This window comes from Strix aluco, chromosome 8, assembly GCF_031877795.1.
Source record: "Strix aluco isolate bStrAlu1 chromosome 8, bStrAlu1.hap1, whole genome shotgun sequence".
In the NCBI taxonomy this organism is placed as follows: domain Eukaryota; kingdom Metazoa; phylum Chordata; class Aves; order Strigiformes; family Strigidae; genus Strix; species Strix aluco.
In genome coordinates this window covers 13,989,447-14,008,063 of record NC_133938.1, presented here as the reverse complement: position 1 = coordinate 14,008,063, position 18,617 = coordinate 13,989,447, and the positions used below count along the sequence as shown (strand labels likewise).

At 38.0% G+C, this 18,617-nt stretch overlaps 1 protein-coding gene across 4 annotated transcripts in view; it reads right to left on the bottom strand.

The window, feature by feature from the left end:
* Window positions 1–3,053: 3,053 nt before the first annotated feature.
* The window catches only part of DNAJB4 (DnaJ heat shock protein family (Hsp40) member B4), a 28,990-nt gene continuing 13,426 nt past the window's right edge, over window positions 3,054–18,617 (bottom strand). For all 4 annotated transcript variants that reach the window (XM_074832345.1, XM_074832346.1, XM_074832342.1 and 1 more), the window contains exons 2-4: window positions 12,296–12,581; window positions 8,821–9,395; window positions 3,054–7,202 (exon numbers count right to left, since the gene is read on the bottom strand). In XM_074832345.1, the coding sequence (XP_074688446.1) occupies window positions 6,969–7,202; window positions 8,821–9,395; window positions 12,296–12,506 (1,020 nt within the window). In that variant the 5' untranslated portion in view covers window positions 12,507–12,581 and the 3' untranslated portion in view covers window positions 3,054–6,968. The remainder of the gene's footprint in view (window positions 7,203–8,820; window positions 9,396–12,295; window positions 12,582–18,617) is intronic.

Below are 18,617 nucleotides of genomic sequence, written 5' to 3'. Positions count from 1 at the left end.
TTGCACACTGACTTCAATGTTGCAATTGTGACTCAATAGGGAGCAGAAGGGGATCCCAGAGATTTTTATCCTACTTCCTATTACTTTTAAAATCAGTTTGTTGGTATATGAGGAAAATAAAAATACATGGTGTTCCTGGATTGCTCCAAGAAGTGGTTGTAGGTCCTTATTACACTTGGCCACAGCTTTTCTGGCAAGGGCTGCTTCTCACTGAACCCAGTTTATCAACCTTTCTTTGGATACAAATACAAGCAGTTGAGACACTTTTTTAGAGCATGCCATAAAGTACTTATTGAGGGAAATGCTATACCATATTTCAGGAGCTGGCTGGGTAGGGATTGTTGTTTTTTTAATTACGTAGGGCAGCAGGAGTGTGAAGATGATAATTTGTCCTTGATGAAGCAATCAGGCATGACTAACAAGATTGTTACTGTATAGCTCCTCCCTTGAGTAAACCAGTAATTCCAGGGGAACAAAAGAAGCACAGGACAGTTACACCTTCTAGACCCAAGGGGAGCAACAGCAGACCTCTACTTTCACTCTTTAAATAACAGAACAATTAATTGGAGGAGCCTGAAGGAAACAAATCATGCCAGTAGTTCATTGCTGAGCAATTTGACAAATGAAAACCTGAGAATCTGTATTTCATGAGGAGACTTGTACTGCCATTTGCCCCGTTTGCATGCTAAACAGTAAGTGAATATATGAATATCCTGGTTCTATAGGATTTGTTCAGTAAGCAATATAGTAAGAACTATTAAATGTCAGCTGCAAAGGAGGACTAGCTTTTACTGACTGGAAAATTGTCTCTTAATGATATTTACAGTAGCATGTCCATGTTCCATATTTTTTAGTTCTAGCATATGTGCACAGTTTTACCCTGAATCATAGCAAGTTTCACTGGTGGGGTAAAACCTATTCTACCCCCAAAGTATGTCATCAGTGAGTCAGACTAGCACGCAAGATGCATGTACTAGAAAGAAATGGATTGCATTTAGTTTGTCAAGTTGTCTAGTGACCTCCAGACCTTCTTAGAAGCTTCATCAACTATATAAATTAATAAAGGGGGCCAGGTGTCAGCACAAGAGCTGCCATAACCACTATGACTTGGAACTCTGTAAGTGGATCCCTATGGGACTGATACTGTTGTAGTCAGGGAAAGTGACTAGATCTGACAGGGAGTGCTTCTCTGGCAGAGTGTGCTTTTCAAATGCAAGACTGACCATACTTCTGTTCTTCTCCACAATCACCCAAGTGTAGTGTCTTTCCCTTCCACTGTGCCTTTCATTCTTTGTTATCTGATACTACAGATACCATTCAGTCACGCACATCATTCTCTCAAACCCCTGTCTACGAAGCACTTGCTACTGGATAATCCTGTCAGCCAGACACACAGGTCATCATCAAGTATGCAAGTACCTAAAGCAGCGATGTAACAGTCTGTCATGACAGGATGAGACAGATATTAACCAGTCTAGCACTTTTTAGAATCAGTCAGCTGTCCATGAACAGAGCAAAGTCCTTACAAAGGCTATAGACTTCACTCCTTTAGCTCAGTAGCACCCCAGATATACAGTTCCTAGAATCACATTTTAGGACTGCATCACCACATTAGTGAGACCAAGTCATTGAGAAGTGGCAAAAGCATCATAAGGGCTTAAAGATTTGGGGTTTTCCAGGACTATTTTGAAAGACTCAAGGGTTATAGGGTGAAAATAAAAAAAAGATGTAAATATGTCTAGGATCATACAGCCTTAACTAAAAGCCAAGGAAAATAAGGTTTGGAAACCACTATTGTTTTCCTCTCTCAACAAAAACTAAATGCCAGCCAGTTGCACCCAGTACATCTCAAAAAAAAAAAAATTATTAACACAAAGCATGACTCATTAACAGGGGAAGTTTAGCTTATGCAAGCACAGGGCTAGTGGCACTTACCAGGAAGTAGAACTGATTCTTGGCCAAATACAACTCCCCTTCCAGGCTGCTGATTTATTTTGGAACAGGCCCTCAAAAAAAAAAATTTAAAAAAATCCACAACTAATAGCAAATTATCCAGTCAAGACAATGGTCTCCTCCAGTCTCTAAGCAACACTATGCAAGGTCAAGAATTTCATGGCACACTGATACCTGTGCACAGCTTACCCAGGGTCTTAAAAACCAAGCCAGGTACAGACTTTTTCTTCACCCATGCTTTGGCTCTTAGCATTGAAGGTACAACTGGTCCAAGAGCTTGATTCATTTACAGCACTATGCATCAACCTGATGGATGCCTCCTCCCTATGCTTGGACTGTTGAGAATCAGACATGGATACTGTTTTAAGCATTTACTAAAACTATCATATCTGAGAATTAGAACATTAATAATATCTGACTGATCATCATGATACATACTGCTCATCTTCAGCACTGTTTGTGAGGTTGGGACTGAAGGTCACAGTGAAAATAGGGGTGAATACTAGAAGAGGTCATACAAATGAAGAGAAAGCTTCCACCCTATGAAAAGGCAAATGGAAGTGAGTACATACAAAGTTACAAGAAGATGGTGGTAAGAACAACAGTGGAGACTCAACCCCAGTTCAAGAATCTGATACTTCCATGACAAAGTAAACAGGTTGGGACTCAAACCCAACCCAAAACCGCATCTGTTCAACACACCACAAATAGGCTTCAATCAGTTTCCAGCATAGATAATAAAAGAAAGGTGCAGTGGAAGAGTGGAATACTAATATCCTCATGACATCAGAAAGCCTGCTCTGGAGCAGAGTACCACCGCATGGCAGAAAGGAGAAATGGCTGTAATGTAGCTTGCCCTTCTCTTCCAATAGCTTGAGGTTATTCTAAAGCGTGATGTTGGGGAGATTAAAAAAATGTTCTTTAGAAGTAGAGGTTAACATAGACTTGTTGAATGAACTCCAAAGTAGTCAGATGACTTTTACTTTCTATGGCACTTAAGCAACCTTCAGGAGATCAAAATATCCTTCTCATCCCAACTTCATGAATGTCCATTTTATTTCCATGTATTTCAGTAGTTAGAGATACAGTAGGTGACTGAGTATTTGCTTCCTTCTCCCAAGCAGCCTTTATTAAAGTATTTTTTAAAACATAGCTTTTAAGCACATTTTTTGATTAGAAAAATATTAATTTTTGTGAATCCTAGATAGATATTAATGCTCCCTCTCATATTTTGAAGTAATTCCACATGCTATTTTCTGAAACATATAGTTTGTTACCTTTCCATAAGAAAAGAAATACAAGCATTTCATACCAGTCCTAAAGTTCTGTATTTTGAGCATGAAAACAGTTGGAAAAGTTTAGTTTGCTATACATATATATATACACCTCTAAATACACAATATACTGCAATTCCTCAATTTAACACTACTCCTCTTACCTGAATATGGTTACAAAAAATAGTCCTAATTGATGGTGTGGTTTTTTGGTTTTTGGGTTTTTTTTACAAGTTGGACTATGGTTACAAGATCCTGGATTACAAAGTGCTCAATCCATTAGCTTTTAAACTGACAAACAGGTATTTTAGGATGATATGCTTTTGAAGTCATGTAGCTTATAGCATCTGCCATCATAACAAAAGATAAGAGAAAGTTAAAAACCAACTTTACACTTTTTACTTAAAAACCACATAAGAAATGCAATGCGGAACATATTGAAATGGGAATTTTTTGAACAAACAATAATATATAGTGTTAACAATATGCATAAGCACTAAGTAGCAAATATTATCCCTTTGTGATACCGCTCCAGCAATTGTTAAGCTCCTTGTAGATTTAGGACTACAACTGACACTGTATGAAGAGATCTGCAGTTGAAAAATTGACTCGAACAGTATCTCCTAGAAGTTCTATTCCTTTGAGTAACAGAAATGGGATTCTTCTTGTGCTCATTAAAAAGTTATTGTAAATTAAATCCCAATTCCATATGATTTACTTTCCTGCAGAAAATCACATATATGAAGATAACACTGCTATTTAAGTTACCTAACAGAGTAGGTAACTACTAAATTTCCACAGGCAAAAAGCTGGCAGCAAATCTTACATATTTTCTTATGAAGAAAAAAAAAAAAGCAAACCAAAAAAAACCCCTTTGAAAGTGTTAAAGCACTGTAATATGGTTTTAAACTCAAGTAATAAAGCACGCCCACAAGGCATTTCTTTCACCAAAATCATGCCACAATCAAGGGAACCAGCCCTATTACTGTATTATAAAACTAGACTATTACAGAGGGCTCTCCATTTCCCTATGCACCTTTTAACTCTAAAGACAAGTAAGTCATATTTGTATTCAAAAAAGACTCAACTCAAGCATATGAAAGTTCATGGGCAACCCCTATTCCACCTTATGTCTTAAGCAAACTTTCCTTTAGCTAGGACCTGGGCTTCTCCTTCTTCTTCATGGGAGTATGGTTCAGCCTTTGAAAATAATGAATACTTGAGATCACCATGATCTTTAAATACTTGCACTAGCCAAATGCTTTCAGTGTTCTCTGTGCATCTTTCCACTCAAGCATAGACCTACTGCCCAGAGATTCAAGCTGTCACATCAGTACCACCCATCTTTGGGCTAAGCCACATTTGCAGAACATGGCCCATACCACTGTCTAGTGAAAAGTACTAAGTCCAAGTTCAAGTTCACAGAATCATTTAGTTTGGAAGGAACCTCTTGGGATCACGTAGTCCAAGACCCCTGCTCAAACACGGTCAGCTAGAGCAGGCTGTCCGAGACCATGTCCAGTCGGGTTTTGAGTATCTCCAGGAATAGTGACTCCTCGACCTCTCTGAGCAACCAGTTCCAGTGTTTGACCACCCTCACAATAAAAAGGTGTTTCCTTGTGTTCAGATGGAATCCCTTGTCTTTTAACTTGTGTCCATTGCCTTTTAGTCCTGTCACTGATAGCCAGTGAGAAGAGCCTGGCTCTCCCATCTTCATTCATTCCCATCAGGTGATATGCAGTGGTAAGATTCCCCCTCAAGCCTTTTCTTCCCCAGACTGAAGAGCTCCAGCTCTCTCAGACTCTCATACATCACCCTGTGCTAGACCCACTCCAGTAAATTTGTATCTTTCCTGCACTGGGGAGCCTAGAACTGGACACAGTACTCCAGGATCCATCCTCATCAGTGCTGAGGGTAGAGAATAAGGATGATCCCTCTCAGCCTGCTAGCAAAGCTTTGGCCTTTGCTGCCACAAGGGTGCATTGCTGGCTCACAGTCAGTTTTTTGTCCATCAGGACCCCAAGGTGTTTCTCGGCAAAGCTGCTTTCCAGCCAGTCAGCTCCCAGGGCATACTAGTGCCTTGGGTTATTCCTCAGGGAGCAAGACTTTGCATTCCCCTTTGTTGAACTTTGTGAGAATCCTCTGTCCAGTTCTCCAACCTGCTGAGGTCCCTTTGAAAGGCAGTACATCATCTGGTGTTACTAGCCACTCCTCCCAGTTTTATACTATTTGTAAACCTGCTGAGGATCCGCTCCATCCCATAACCCAGGTCATTAACAAAGATGTTGAATAGCATTGGCCCCAGTATTGAGCCACAGGGTATACCACTACTGACTTGCCTTCAACTGGACTTTGTGCCACTGATCATACCTTCCTGTGCCCACTCATTTGGCCAGTTTTTAATCCACCTCACTTTCCACTTATTTAACCTGTACTTTTATCAGTCTGTCTACTAAAGTCAAGGTAAACAACATGGACTGTTCTGTCATCCACAAAGCTAGTCATCTCACTGTAGAAGGCAATGAGGTTGGTCAAGCATGATTTCCCCTTTGTAAATGTATGCCAACTACTCCTGATCACCTTCTCTTTCATGTGTTTGGAAATGCTTTCTAGGAGGATTTTCTCCATCACCTTCCCAAGGATTGAGGTGAAGCTGACTGGGCCTGTAGCTCCCCAAACCTTCCTTCTTGTTTTTCTTGAAGGTACAAGGGATATTTGCTCTTTTCCAGTCTACCAGAACATCTCTCAATCTCCATGACCATTCAAGATAATTAAGAGTGGTCTTGCAATGGCATCAGCCAGCTCCCTCAACACTTTGGGGTGCAATTTGTCAGGTTCACAGACTTTAAGTTTAAGTGCACCCTAATCTGGTCCTTCACCACCGAGGTTCTAGACCTCCCCTCTGGTCTCAGGGGCCTGGAATTCCTGAAGGCTTGTTTTACTGGTAGAGACTGATGTAAAGAAGGCACTAAGTACCTCACCCCTTCTCCATGCCATTTGGCACCAGCTTCCCTGCCCCATTTGACAGCAGGCCCACCATTTGCTGTTTATGTACTTGTAGAATCCCTTCTTGCTGTTCTGCCTGAAGGCTGTCCTACAGCAAGCAGCTACTCTTGCTCCTCAAGCCACATGCCCTTTGCTAGACTCGCAGTGCAGTCCTCACACATTCTGGGGCAATAAAGAAAATGCTTTCATTTCACTGGGGGATGGTTCAGGAGTCCAAGCTGATTTTCCCAGTCTATGCTTTGTGCAGTGGAAGGCAACATACCAAAATGATAACTTTAATGTTTTCCTCTTCAAAATATTTATATATTTGTGTATTTCTACTACTATTTCCAATTTCTGTATAAATGGGTAACATTATAGATAGGGTAGGGATATAAGAAATAAAGTACTTGGAGGCTCAAGTACTGTATCAGAAATATGTGCTAACTTTGTAAAAACTGACTACAGTTTACATTAGGCAAAATAATGAAGAAACTTTTCTGATTAGGAAGATGTAAAATAAAATGAGTGGTTTTCTCTGTAAATTTTACTGCAGAAGTCACCTGTATGACTTGTACTTAACCCTTTTCTTCTCATGCAGCATTATTTCCCCCCCCACCCATCCCACAAAACAAAAGAAAAAAAAACAACAAATATTCCACTAGTTGTTACAGATTGCACTTTTAAAGCACAGACTTGCCAGTCTTCTGCATTTCCAGTGTCCTATTTAAACAGTTGACATACACAGTCTTCATTTTATGAAACTGGAAGATTTCGCCTAAGTACTTCTTTTGATGCTGGAGAAATGTTATCTGGGAAAATTACTTCAAACTCTATAATTAAGTCTCCACGTTGGTCAGGATTTTTGGGAAACGGCAAACCATATCCTATAATTCTTCTTCTCATCCCAGGCTTTACAACTTCATTTACTGTCATGGGTATGGTTCTTCCTTCTATCGTTGGCACATTGATCGAGCTGCCACACAAAGCCTAAAGAAAGATTGTATCATGGGAAAAAGAAATTGGTCAGAACTTTATTTATACCTACAACTGAATTTGGATTATTTAGAAAAGACTAGCATTCTAAACAGTATTTCCACTGTGCACTACTAAGATGTCAAAATTCAAATACAGTGTTCCTCTCTTAAAAAGTGAAGGCTTCAATTTGTCATTGAATATCACAGAATTTACCAATCTTACACAATGGCCACTGCAGGGTAACTGTACTTATATATCCTGCAAATACTTTACCAGATAATAGGGTAGTTGAGTACAGAGAGAACTCTTCACTCATACTTCTCTAGAGAAGTCCAGCTTCTCAGTTTGCAATGGAAATTGAGGTCTGTTCCATTTTTTGTTTGTTTACATTGCACAGGGGTTTACTCTAATACACTATCAACCTATATTACATCAAATTGCAGAACAACATTTAAGTGTCTATAAACAGAGGCGTACCAAATTACACAGCCATCTTAGGTGAGCATTGTGATGCTCAAAGAAGAGCAAACAACTATTTTGGTGCACCAAAACTAAAACATCACAGACCTTCTCTTGCTTTATCCAATAGTTTGTTTTCATTACTAGGATCTCTGATAATAACATTTTGATTCCTCCAGCTTCACCTGATTCAGCACACTTAGTCTATACTGATAATGCCCAATTTACATAACAATGCAATGAGTCTAAATTGGCTTTTATCTATGAAGGAACTATATTACCCACATCAACATTAAATACTGTCTTTTCTCCCTTCCTCCTCCTATTTTAGGCACTTCAGCTCTCTTCAGATGCATTTTTAGTTTTTCAGTTAAGAATCCTTTAAGGGAGCTCATAATGTGTGCAAAGAACTTACAATGCAAGCAAGAGTTTATTTCTCCACCTAATACTAATTAAGAAGAAAAATCACACCACACTCAGATACATTATCTTTTAAATGATGACCACGTCGAGGCTTCAGACCCTTAAGAACTCTGCTCAGTTGTCTTTCTGATTTTTCATTTTGAAAGCCAATGTGTTTTGACTTGGAATGGAATTTTAAAAAGCTGTACCATTTTTGTTGTTATATATAGCTCCTATAACACCTGTTCACAATAATTTATCCTCATGAAATCTATCTCTATGTACTTTGAAATCATACTGAAATAACTTATGACATAAAAAGGCAGACTTAGAATTTGTTGGCAGTGAAAATATTTAAGACATTTCTACTCTGTCCTACAGAAGTAAGCAATCGTATCCCAGCAGTAAGGAGCATACTATAGTGGATGTATTTGTTAACTGTATTTGTGTTTGTTACTTCAGCCTAATATATATTTAGCTAGAAAGATAGAGTATGAAGATTTAAAGACATATCAACCTTTATTCTTACCCTTCCACCTTCATTCTCTCCCACCTCTATAGTAAACAGATTGAAATAATATTCCATTTTTATCAAAACAACTATTGTGCTGTAAATAACTGTGCTTGCAGCCATGTTAACTTTACAAGTGAAACTTTTTAAAAAAAAACACCAAAACTTTACTGCTGCCATACAGTTCATGCAGCACAGTCATTGCATCATATTGTAACAGGTTTAAACATTTAGAGTTCTACCAAAAGAGAAACTTACCTCCCTTAAGCTGATCTTAACAGGATAGATAATATTTGATCCATCTCTCTTGAAGTGAGAGTGAGGTTTATCTTTAATGATAAAAACAATATCAGCTGGAATGGTGTTGGGTGTTTCATCACCTTCTTTTGGAAAAGTGATTTTGGTGCCTTCTTTCCATCCTCTTTTTATCTCAATCGTAAGAATTTTGTCCTCTGTTCGGACACTTCTACCATCTGGGTTAAGCCTTTTACGTGAAATCCTCATCCTTTTTGTGCAGCCATGATAGATCTCTTCCAAAGACACTTTAAGTTCATGGATTACAGGGGGATCTTGTTTACGACGTAATTGGCTACCAACTGTATTCCTTTCCCTTGGAAAACCATTCATACTAAAACTAGTGAAGGATCCAAATGGATCACCATCCACCTCCATGTCTTCAGTGTCTCTGCCACCAGGCATCCTCCTTCCAAAGAAGATCTCAAAAGGATTTGTGCCACCAAAAAAAGCTGCAAATGTAGCATGTGGGTCGCCATGGAAGGAGTACCGGAAGGTACCACCCTGTCCATCAGGTCCTCCAGCTCCTCCTTTCAGACCTATATAAGACAAATAAGCAAAATTAAAAATAAATCAAATATTACTATAAGCTTTCCTATTGTAGAGTACAATGATATAAGAACTGATAACTCGAAAAGGTCTTTGCAGTAGCGAAAGGTTGCCTTTTCAATGAGGACTCACCATCAGACTATGCAGTACCAACTAGTAATTCAATAGCTTGAACAGCAACAATGTTTTTTAAGTTCTAGAATGTCTTCTACTTCAGAAGAACGAGTATTCTGACACTGCCAATTTTATTTCATATGATTGAAGCCAGTGATTCAAAGAACTAGCATCTTAAAACAGAAGACAGGTCTGCCTGACTTGATTTTCTTCTTGTTCTGCAAACCCTGTTGGGAGCTGCATCCCTCTTCAAGATCACTTCTAGGGAAAATTATGCAGTATCATATGCAACATTTTCTATAGTCTCCATGGCTCAGCTTTAATGCAGTGTTAATTAGCTTTACCTCTGTTTTCCTGCAATTCAGTTTGAGTAAAATGTAACATGCCAATAGTCAAGCAGCCATATGCTTCCTTAATGTTTATTTTAGAATCCCAAACTTATTACAGCTTGTGTTCCTATGATATAAAATAGGTGAGAAACCTGGGAACTCTTTTCAATGCAGCCACAAAACATAGCTTGGAAGTTCCTAAGATCCATTTGGGTACAAAAAAAATCTTGTATATACTGTCACCATCTTTGTGCAAAAAATCATAACGTTCAAGTAGTTCTTTTTCTTCTACCTTCTACAAGGAGAGATCTACATCTTGTTTTTTTCTGATAAGATTGCCCTTATAATTCTCACTGGACAGTCCCTTGCACTTCCTGCTCTCTCATTCCAAACCCAGTTTTCTTAAATGCCTCTTTCCCAATAAGTGATCTCTAAGTATTTCCTCATAATAGTGCTCTCCCGCACTGACCATTTTAGGATACCCTCTCAAACCTCTAAAATGAAAGACTGGAAGTCTTCTTAAGAAAATTCTATTTCTAAACTTATAATGTTTGATTTTATTTTTTTTTCTTTTTCAGTCTTACAGCAGCTCAGCACTACAGCTGCTATCCTACTTCCATAGCCATAAAAATGTGAAGGCTTACATTAATGAAGCATACACTCCCTAAATTTGAAAGAGGGGTTTTGCTGGTTTTTGTTTTTGCGTTTTTTTTGGCTCAGTGTTTTAGACCTCCTATTCATAAGCTTAATACTGATTATCAACAGTAACCAAGTAAAACATTAGAATGAAACTGCTTTCCCCATCTCAATACCAGATCATATTAAAAGTTCTTAGCAACATGTAGTTCATCCTTCTGTCACAGTACTGTTAATGTCAAACAAGCAGATCAGTGGATTCAATCTATGATAGTAGGACACCTCCAGGAAGAACTAGCCAAAAGTTGTTGAAGGTACATCAAGTTCCTGGCTGTAAAAACACTGAGGTTTCCTCCTTCCTCTCACCTCCCCGCCCCCTGCCTTCCCTCTACCTTACAAGCTCAGATGAAACTGAAGAGCTCAGAGAGCAACTGAGGCATCAGGAGGTATTTCCAGATTCACCATTCTAAAAGTTCATACTCTGGTTTCATGTTATGCCCAAATAAACAGAAATCTACATTTTGAACCCCTGTCCAAGTATGCAGTACTAAGATGCCAAAGGCTGCACTGCTTTACATGCTTTACTTCAAGCTCTTTGGTAGAAGTGACTAAAATGGTATTTTGGGAAAGTAGTTAGGATGAGCTGCCGCACAGGAATCTAAAATGCAAATGAATCCACAGAGTAAATAGGCTTATAACGATATACAGAAAGGAGGCAGGGGGTGAGAAGGAAGAAGTGCAAGAAGGCAAAAGACCCAAGAGGCAACAAAGGCCTGTGGTATCTACATAAACACTTTTTTCCTAGAATGTTTCAGTAACAGCTAAAGCTTTGAACACTTTAGAACAAAAGACCAAAAAAACTGCATGCCTGCATCCTTTGCAGAATCTGAAGGTCTTCTACATGAATTTATGAATGTTAACAATTGTACTAAGTCCTATGGATGACAGAGGACCAAATTTTATTATGCATAAGAACACACAATTTCCTCTAAAGTACTGCTATTTAAGTGTCCTTCTTTATATTAGTTACAAACATGGCCCTGAGTGAATGGCAATGAGTGAGTGGACCTACTTACCACAACAGAAGTAATTATTTCTTGTGGAATTTCTGATACCATACATTTAAGGGGAGGGATGTTAATGACTTCCTCTGTTGCTCAATCACAAGACTGAAAGTCATATTGGTCAAAAATAAAAGTCATCCTCTCCAGATAACCATTTTAGGATAAATATGACATTTCTGAGGCCTCATTCTCTTGGCATGTTATCACTGTTTACAATTAAAGCTAAAAAATTGTTCTGGTATTTCATGACATCAGCCAAATTCTTTCCTCTCCAGGCAAGAAGCCAAGGACAACTACGGACTGGACACCTGGGCTTCTGCTCAGAAGGACTGCCCTGCCTAGATCAAGCAGACTGCCCTTCAGCAAAAATTTAAGAAAGAATACATCTCTTTTCAACTGCCCCTCAGAAAAGTGCTATGGCAAGGGAAGACATCAGTAAGAGATTCCAGAAAGCTATTTATGGGTCATACAAACTTTTTCAATTCAGTAACTTTTTGCCTGTCAAGTATTTGGGATTTTTAAAAAACATGAAAACACATTAAAATAAAAAATTAAAACTAGATCAGCATTAAAACTCTGCAATACATTTTACATTAAAAAAGCCATTGAGTCAAATTTCCAAGCAGTACAAATACATTGCCTAAAAATCAACACATATCATGTTGTTTTCATGAATCATCTATGTTTATTTTGCTTCATTAAACATAATGAAAGTGACCGATCAGAGTATAATAGAGACATACATACCTTCCTCCCCAAACTGATCATAAATGTCTCTCTTTTTGGGATCACTCAGCACTTCATAAGCTTCTGCAACCTCTTTGAATTTTTCCTCTGCGTGGGGAGATTTGTTCTTATCTGGATGCCATTTAAGTGCTTGTTTTCTGTAAGCCTTTTTGATATCCTCTTCAGAAGCCCCTTTTTCAATTCCCAGGATAGAATAATAATCTTTCCCCATCCTGAGTGTTGGAGGAATTCAGATCTTCCTTGCTCTTAAGAAAGCAGTGTCCAGTGTCTTAGCAACGTAGAGATGCTAGAGAAGGAAAAATAAAAATCAAATTTGGATTTGAAACAAACAACTGTTACAAATCAACAAAGTCTCCGATACATTAAAGAAATACTAGACAGCTTCTCCGTATTTCATTCCTTCCTCTGTTGCTCATTTATAAATAATTATACACACTGGACAAGACACAGCCCTCTTTAAAGTCCTCCCATCTACAGTACGTGTCTCCGCTCTTTCTAGAACGACAAATAATACAGGACGTCACTTCCCCGACTGCCCCAGCTGAACAGTCTGCACAGCTTTCACTCTCTCACACACACGCATGCGCGCACGCACACACACACACACACAAAATGCTGAACTTCTATTTCCTCCCTTCTTAAGCAACTAGAAAGTTTAAAGGTTTAATAGTGTGATACAGTGCCTTTCACCACCAGGGCTGAATCCAGTCAGCTCTAAAGACATAACTGCCCCAACAGAAATGCAGTCGTCCATATAAAATAATTACAGCGTTTTACTTCACAGTTTCTATAGAGACAGCCGTACATATAACTGTTTTCTAAATATATCAACATGGATTTGTACCCTTTCCAGCAAAGACTACGAAGTATTTTATACCCAAGTTAACTACAAAGCTTCAGAAATCACTCCTTCATTGCTTTGAAAATGAAATTAACCCACCATCAACCACAGTTGACTGCAGCCATGTACTACTAAGCAGTAAGAAATCAAATCTGAGTGAAAAATACCACTCACTTTACCACAACTCAAGCCACTCAATTAAAGCAGACCAAAACTGTTACCCCCTGCCCCGGCCTTCTTCTACACAAGAGGCAACACAAGACTATTATACAAGTAGAGCAATATAGCAAGCACGTATCTTTCATCTGATGAGATGTTAATAACAGAAAAATACCTGGTTCCTACACACCTGTTTTACAATACATAGTGCAAATTTTACTACTGAAGTATTTCTCATGCACTGCAGAGGGAACAGTATTAAGTTTCAGCCTGCAAGATTTCTTTTGGATCTTAGTTGAGAGCTATAGATCAAGAAATTACCCCTACTTGTCAGTATGGCAATAAACTTCAAGATTGCATAGCTTGAAAAGTAACTCCTCCCTGGAACAAAGTATTAAATAACACCAGTTTTGGTCATATCTAGAAGTTACCTGTATGAAGACATTTCTAGGCTCAATTATGAAGTTACTTGTATGAAGACAATTAGGCTCAATTGCCTTCCTTCTAATGGTAAAGAGTTAAAGAAAGGCAGCATATAGTAGCCAAGGGACCATTAAACTCAAGTGGAGAACACTAACCTTCTGATTCAGGGAGCATTATATTTGAAGCTGTTTTCCAGAACCTGCTCTAACTTAAAAGGGGGCTGATCAGAAGAGACAGAAAATTTCTCCTTAACCAGAGAGTACTGGAAAAAGATTTGGGGTTTGGGTTTGTTGTGGGGGGGTTTTTTGTTGTTTTTTGTTTTGTTTTGTTTTTTTAATGTGTCATCCCCCTATTCTTCACATCATATCTATTCTTTTCCAATTTCTGCAATAGAATTGACTAGATTTTGTCAATGTATCCAGGATTTTTTTTTTTTTTTTTTTTTTAACATTCCCCTTGGAATAGGGGTAGGAAAGATGAAGACAGAATAGAGATGAGATTTCATCACAGTATTTGAGAAAGCAAGAACTTTTGCAGACCTGTAGTTATATTTCAAATGTAACAGAGACCAAAGAGTATTGAAAGAAGGAATCAGACCCCCTTGCCACCAAATCTCTCAGGACTTACTTGCATTTTGGGAACACTGGGATCTACAAGGTTACAGAATCAATTACCTTTACAGCTGAAGGAGGAAGTGGTTGCTGAGCTCCACATGGAGTAAAGCTAGTCTTTTACTAACCACACACTTCTTTTTCTCTTTCTTTAAAATGTGCTGCTTCTGTTAATTTACGATTAGTATTTCAGATAAATTCTTGTAGACCTGTATCCTAAATTCAGCACTTTTTCCACTAGGGAGTTCTGAAAGCAGTAGGTACAATAGTTTGAATAAAAACAAGATTTCAATTGATTTCATCTAAGATATAATACCACTCCCTAAGAACCTACTTTACTTACATATGTTTTAGTGGGCAGTTTTAACCTTACTACGCTCAAGAAATCGTTGCAAATATGACAAATCACCATCCAAACCCAGCAGTGACGATACTCTGAACTACAACAGCAAACAAACTTCCATCACTATTGACAGAATAAGATTCAGAGCAGCCTTAAATTCTCTTGCAAAACTAGCTGTACAAGGGGTTACACTCAGCTGTGCTTCTATGGTATGGTTTGAGCAACCTCTGGTGGGGTCATAACTTCAGTCACTGGAAGTATTCCCACCCATGAGTGTCTGAGAAGGACCCTATGATATTTGTGTCACTGTGTTGTCACGTAATAGTCAGAACAGCAATAGCCCAGACTAGTTTCTGTATTTTTCATTACGTTTTCCAAAACCTCTGGTCAATCAAAGTGGCAGAGGGTGAGTATGCTAGTTTAAAAAACAAGGTATAAGACATCACCCCCTTTGAGAATATTATATTAAACACTTATTCGTCCCTTTGAATACCAAAAGAATACTCAAGGAGCTGCAATTAGCAAGGCTTAGCACTCCCCCCCACCCCCGCCTTTTGTAAAACATACTAATTAATTTCCCAGGTTTCAATAAAACACCCAATAGTCAGGATTTCTTCTTAAACCAAAAGTTTTTTTCCCCCCCAATATCAAAGCTTACAGAACAAATTCTGGAAACAACAAAAGTTACACTGGGACATTTTGCTGACAATCACAGTGAGTAAGTGTTCAGGCATCCGTTCTCTCCCTACAGAGGGGAACAGGCTATTCTGGCATAAGTGCCAAGTTATACCCTAATTAGGTAAGTTATTCCCTAAAAATGAAATTACTTAAGATTCTGAGAGAGATGTACAGCAATTACTACATTACTTCTACTTCCTGCCCTGCACAAAATCTTCATGTCAGAATGAATTTACAGACTGGAATTTCCTATCTTCAAAGAGTTGATGAGATAACTGGAGCTTCTCCTTCCAGAAAGCATGTTCCTTCTTAGACCTTCCTTTTATCATATAATCAGATATCTTTTGGAAATACTGCAGTTCCTCACATGCTTATTGAGTTCTTTAAACAATCTAATAGATTGAGAGATATGACTCTCAGAATTAGTGAAAAAAATTTTATTACTATTAATAAAAGACTAGCGTGCACAAGATTAATATCTAGTGATCATGCTAATAATCATTTGGGTACATCCGATCATACCAGCACTTCTTCAGACAGTGAAACCCATCTGGTAAGTGTGATAAGTTTTTACAACTTCTGATCTTCTAGTATTAGAGCAGTTTCAAGGACAGATAATAAATCATGGCTGCTAGATTTTTAGAACTCTGAAAATCTGATCTTTGCAATTCTTTATTGTTAATTTTGTTATTTTATCCCACATTCCTCTTCAGAGTTACTAAGAAAAGAAAGGAAAATCCATGCACTCTCTGCAACAAGGACTTGTGGCATTGCAGTTCCTTCAAATAAGCACAGATAAACAGAAAACAAAATAGCTTTTAAAGAAAAATAACTACATATTTAGTGTTACTGCTGTAGTCCTATCTTCCCTGTTGCCATATACACCTAAAAGTGGAAGTATTTAAAAAAACTCTTCTAGACTGTGAAAAGATTCCACTTCCAATATATTTAGATAAGATTATTATTTTTTGTTTAAATGCCTGAATAAGTGTCCCCCACAAAAAAATGGCTAGGGTCATCACCTAGTGTGCAAGAGATGAACTGATTTATGGGATTATTTTCTTCTTTACCAGTTTCTGCATTTCTACCTCAAGGTGGTCTTCTTTTGTAGTACGACTTAGAAACACCACAGAGCATTTCACCTGTAAGCCCACTTCCAGGAGTCCTTGCATTTCAGTCACCTCTTACTTCAGAGATTAATACCTTCTGTCCAAGCACCACGAGGCACCTGCACTGTATACACACCTGCTCACACACCGTACTAACTGCAGCATACTGGGATGCCTGCTCACCCTCTCCTTTGACTTTTACTTAAAGGAAGAGTGGTTGGTGTGATTTGATTTGTTTCAGAAGCATTAACAGCACATAACCCAATAGATACAATGTAACCAAGGCTGGCCTCAGCTGTGACAAGGCTGCAGTAATGCATCCTGCAACTTAGTCAAACCTCTCAGAGCAAGCCACTAAATTACGTATCTGTAAAATTAGTAAGGCCATAATCTAAGACTTTGATTAAGAGTGCTCCTGAATGAATGCTAAGCAACTTCTCAGACAGACAAATCTAGTAATGCACTTGGTTGTGATGCCACGTCAAAAACAATAGATCAGTAGATAGAAAAAAACCACTATCAATTAGCTACCTTTCTTCTTCATTCTACCACATCAACATTTCTGATATATCACATTATGAATATATCACATATATCTGATATATCACATTATGAATAAATTAACCATTTATATCATCAGTTCTTTGTTTACACAGTCTTCAAATACAACAGCTGCATTCCATTTCAGGCATACAGAGAAAAAAGTTTTTATCACCACTGTAGCATCAAAATGGTGTCTATGAAGCTTTTGCTTATAGTCGATCCTGTAAACCAATTTTCTGTCCAACTAGGCAGTCTCAGACGTGTCCTCCTGTTCTTATAAGCTACTTCTGGGTACTCTTATTGTGCACTGAGAAAGTTAGCAGCCTGTATTTGTTCAGCACTTCCTTACATCAGTGTTACTTGTTACAGTCCGAATTAAAAAACAAATACTCCTTTTGAAGTTGACTGGGGAAAGAAAATGGTACATCTTTAACTGTAACAAATTACTAAAAAGCCGAATAGACAATTTATTAAAAAAAATCTTATTCTCAGGAAGACTGAATAACATTTTGAAGCCATACTGAACTTGCCTAATATAAGCACACTCATCACCAGAGGATTTTCTATGTTCTTTGATCAAAAACAAGTGACATTGACTTTTGTAATACAAGATTTCCTTTTTTAATCTAAAACCATTTATGAAATATACACTAGAAAGCTGCAAATTGTTCCTTCAACAATTCACCTTCACTTCTGAGACTTGAGTTTGACTACTCATATGCAGCATTCCACTTAAGTTAGTATTCCAGTGAAATAATTGTTGCTTTAAAATATCCTTCCCATTATTCTCCCTGAACAACCATAGTTTAACTCATGTACATATGGACAAGTGCTACACATCAGAAGTTTGGCAGAACAGTGGGAGCAAGGTCATACCACTTCCAGGCCTTAGAACAGATGCACCGATAATGCTTTGAATTAGCTGCTTTCTTTAAAGAAGCCTTCATAAGAACAATTGAAATAAATTAAGGAAACATTCACAATAATAGGTACGCTGAACTCAAATTCTAGTTTAATCATAAATTAGCACCAGTATAAGGTTCTTTAAAGGAAAAGCTTCTAAGCAGAACAGTGCCATTCCCTGAAGTATCTGAAGTTGAATAAAAATGCTCATTAAATGGCCTTTAAATTAAACTGTTTCTTCTGCATTCCTCACCTATTAAACCTCAGAAACAAAACTGAAAAAGACAGGACTAGATCACCGAACAAGTTAAAGAGCAAACAAAACCACAAAGGCAAATTCCAGACAGATCACAACTATAAATACACATGTGCATGTAAATGTCAAGGCAGAGGAGCCAAATCCCTCCCCAGAAAAAGCTCTTTCACAATTAACTATCATAATATTTGCAAACCCACATTAATGAATAAATTGACATTCGTTTACAATGGTTTGAAGAAAGCACATCCATATACAACAAAATTTCCTGTAAGATCATCCATTACTTTCCCAGAGAAAAAAATTTTGACGATGACTTTTCACCCCACCATTTTTTTTAACTGTATGTAGTTGTTAACTGAGCTATGTTTATACTTTTGGACTGTGAATAAGGACTTGTACATGCAAAGACCATTCATTAATTCATTAGAGTTTCACTACAGAAATACTCAGTAG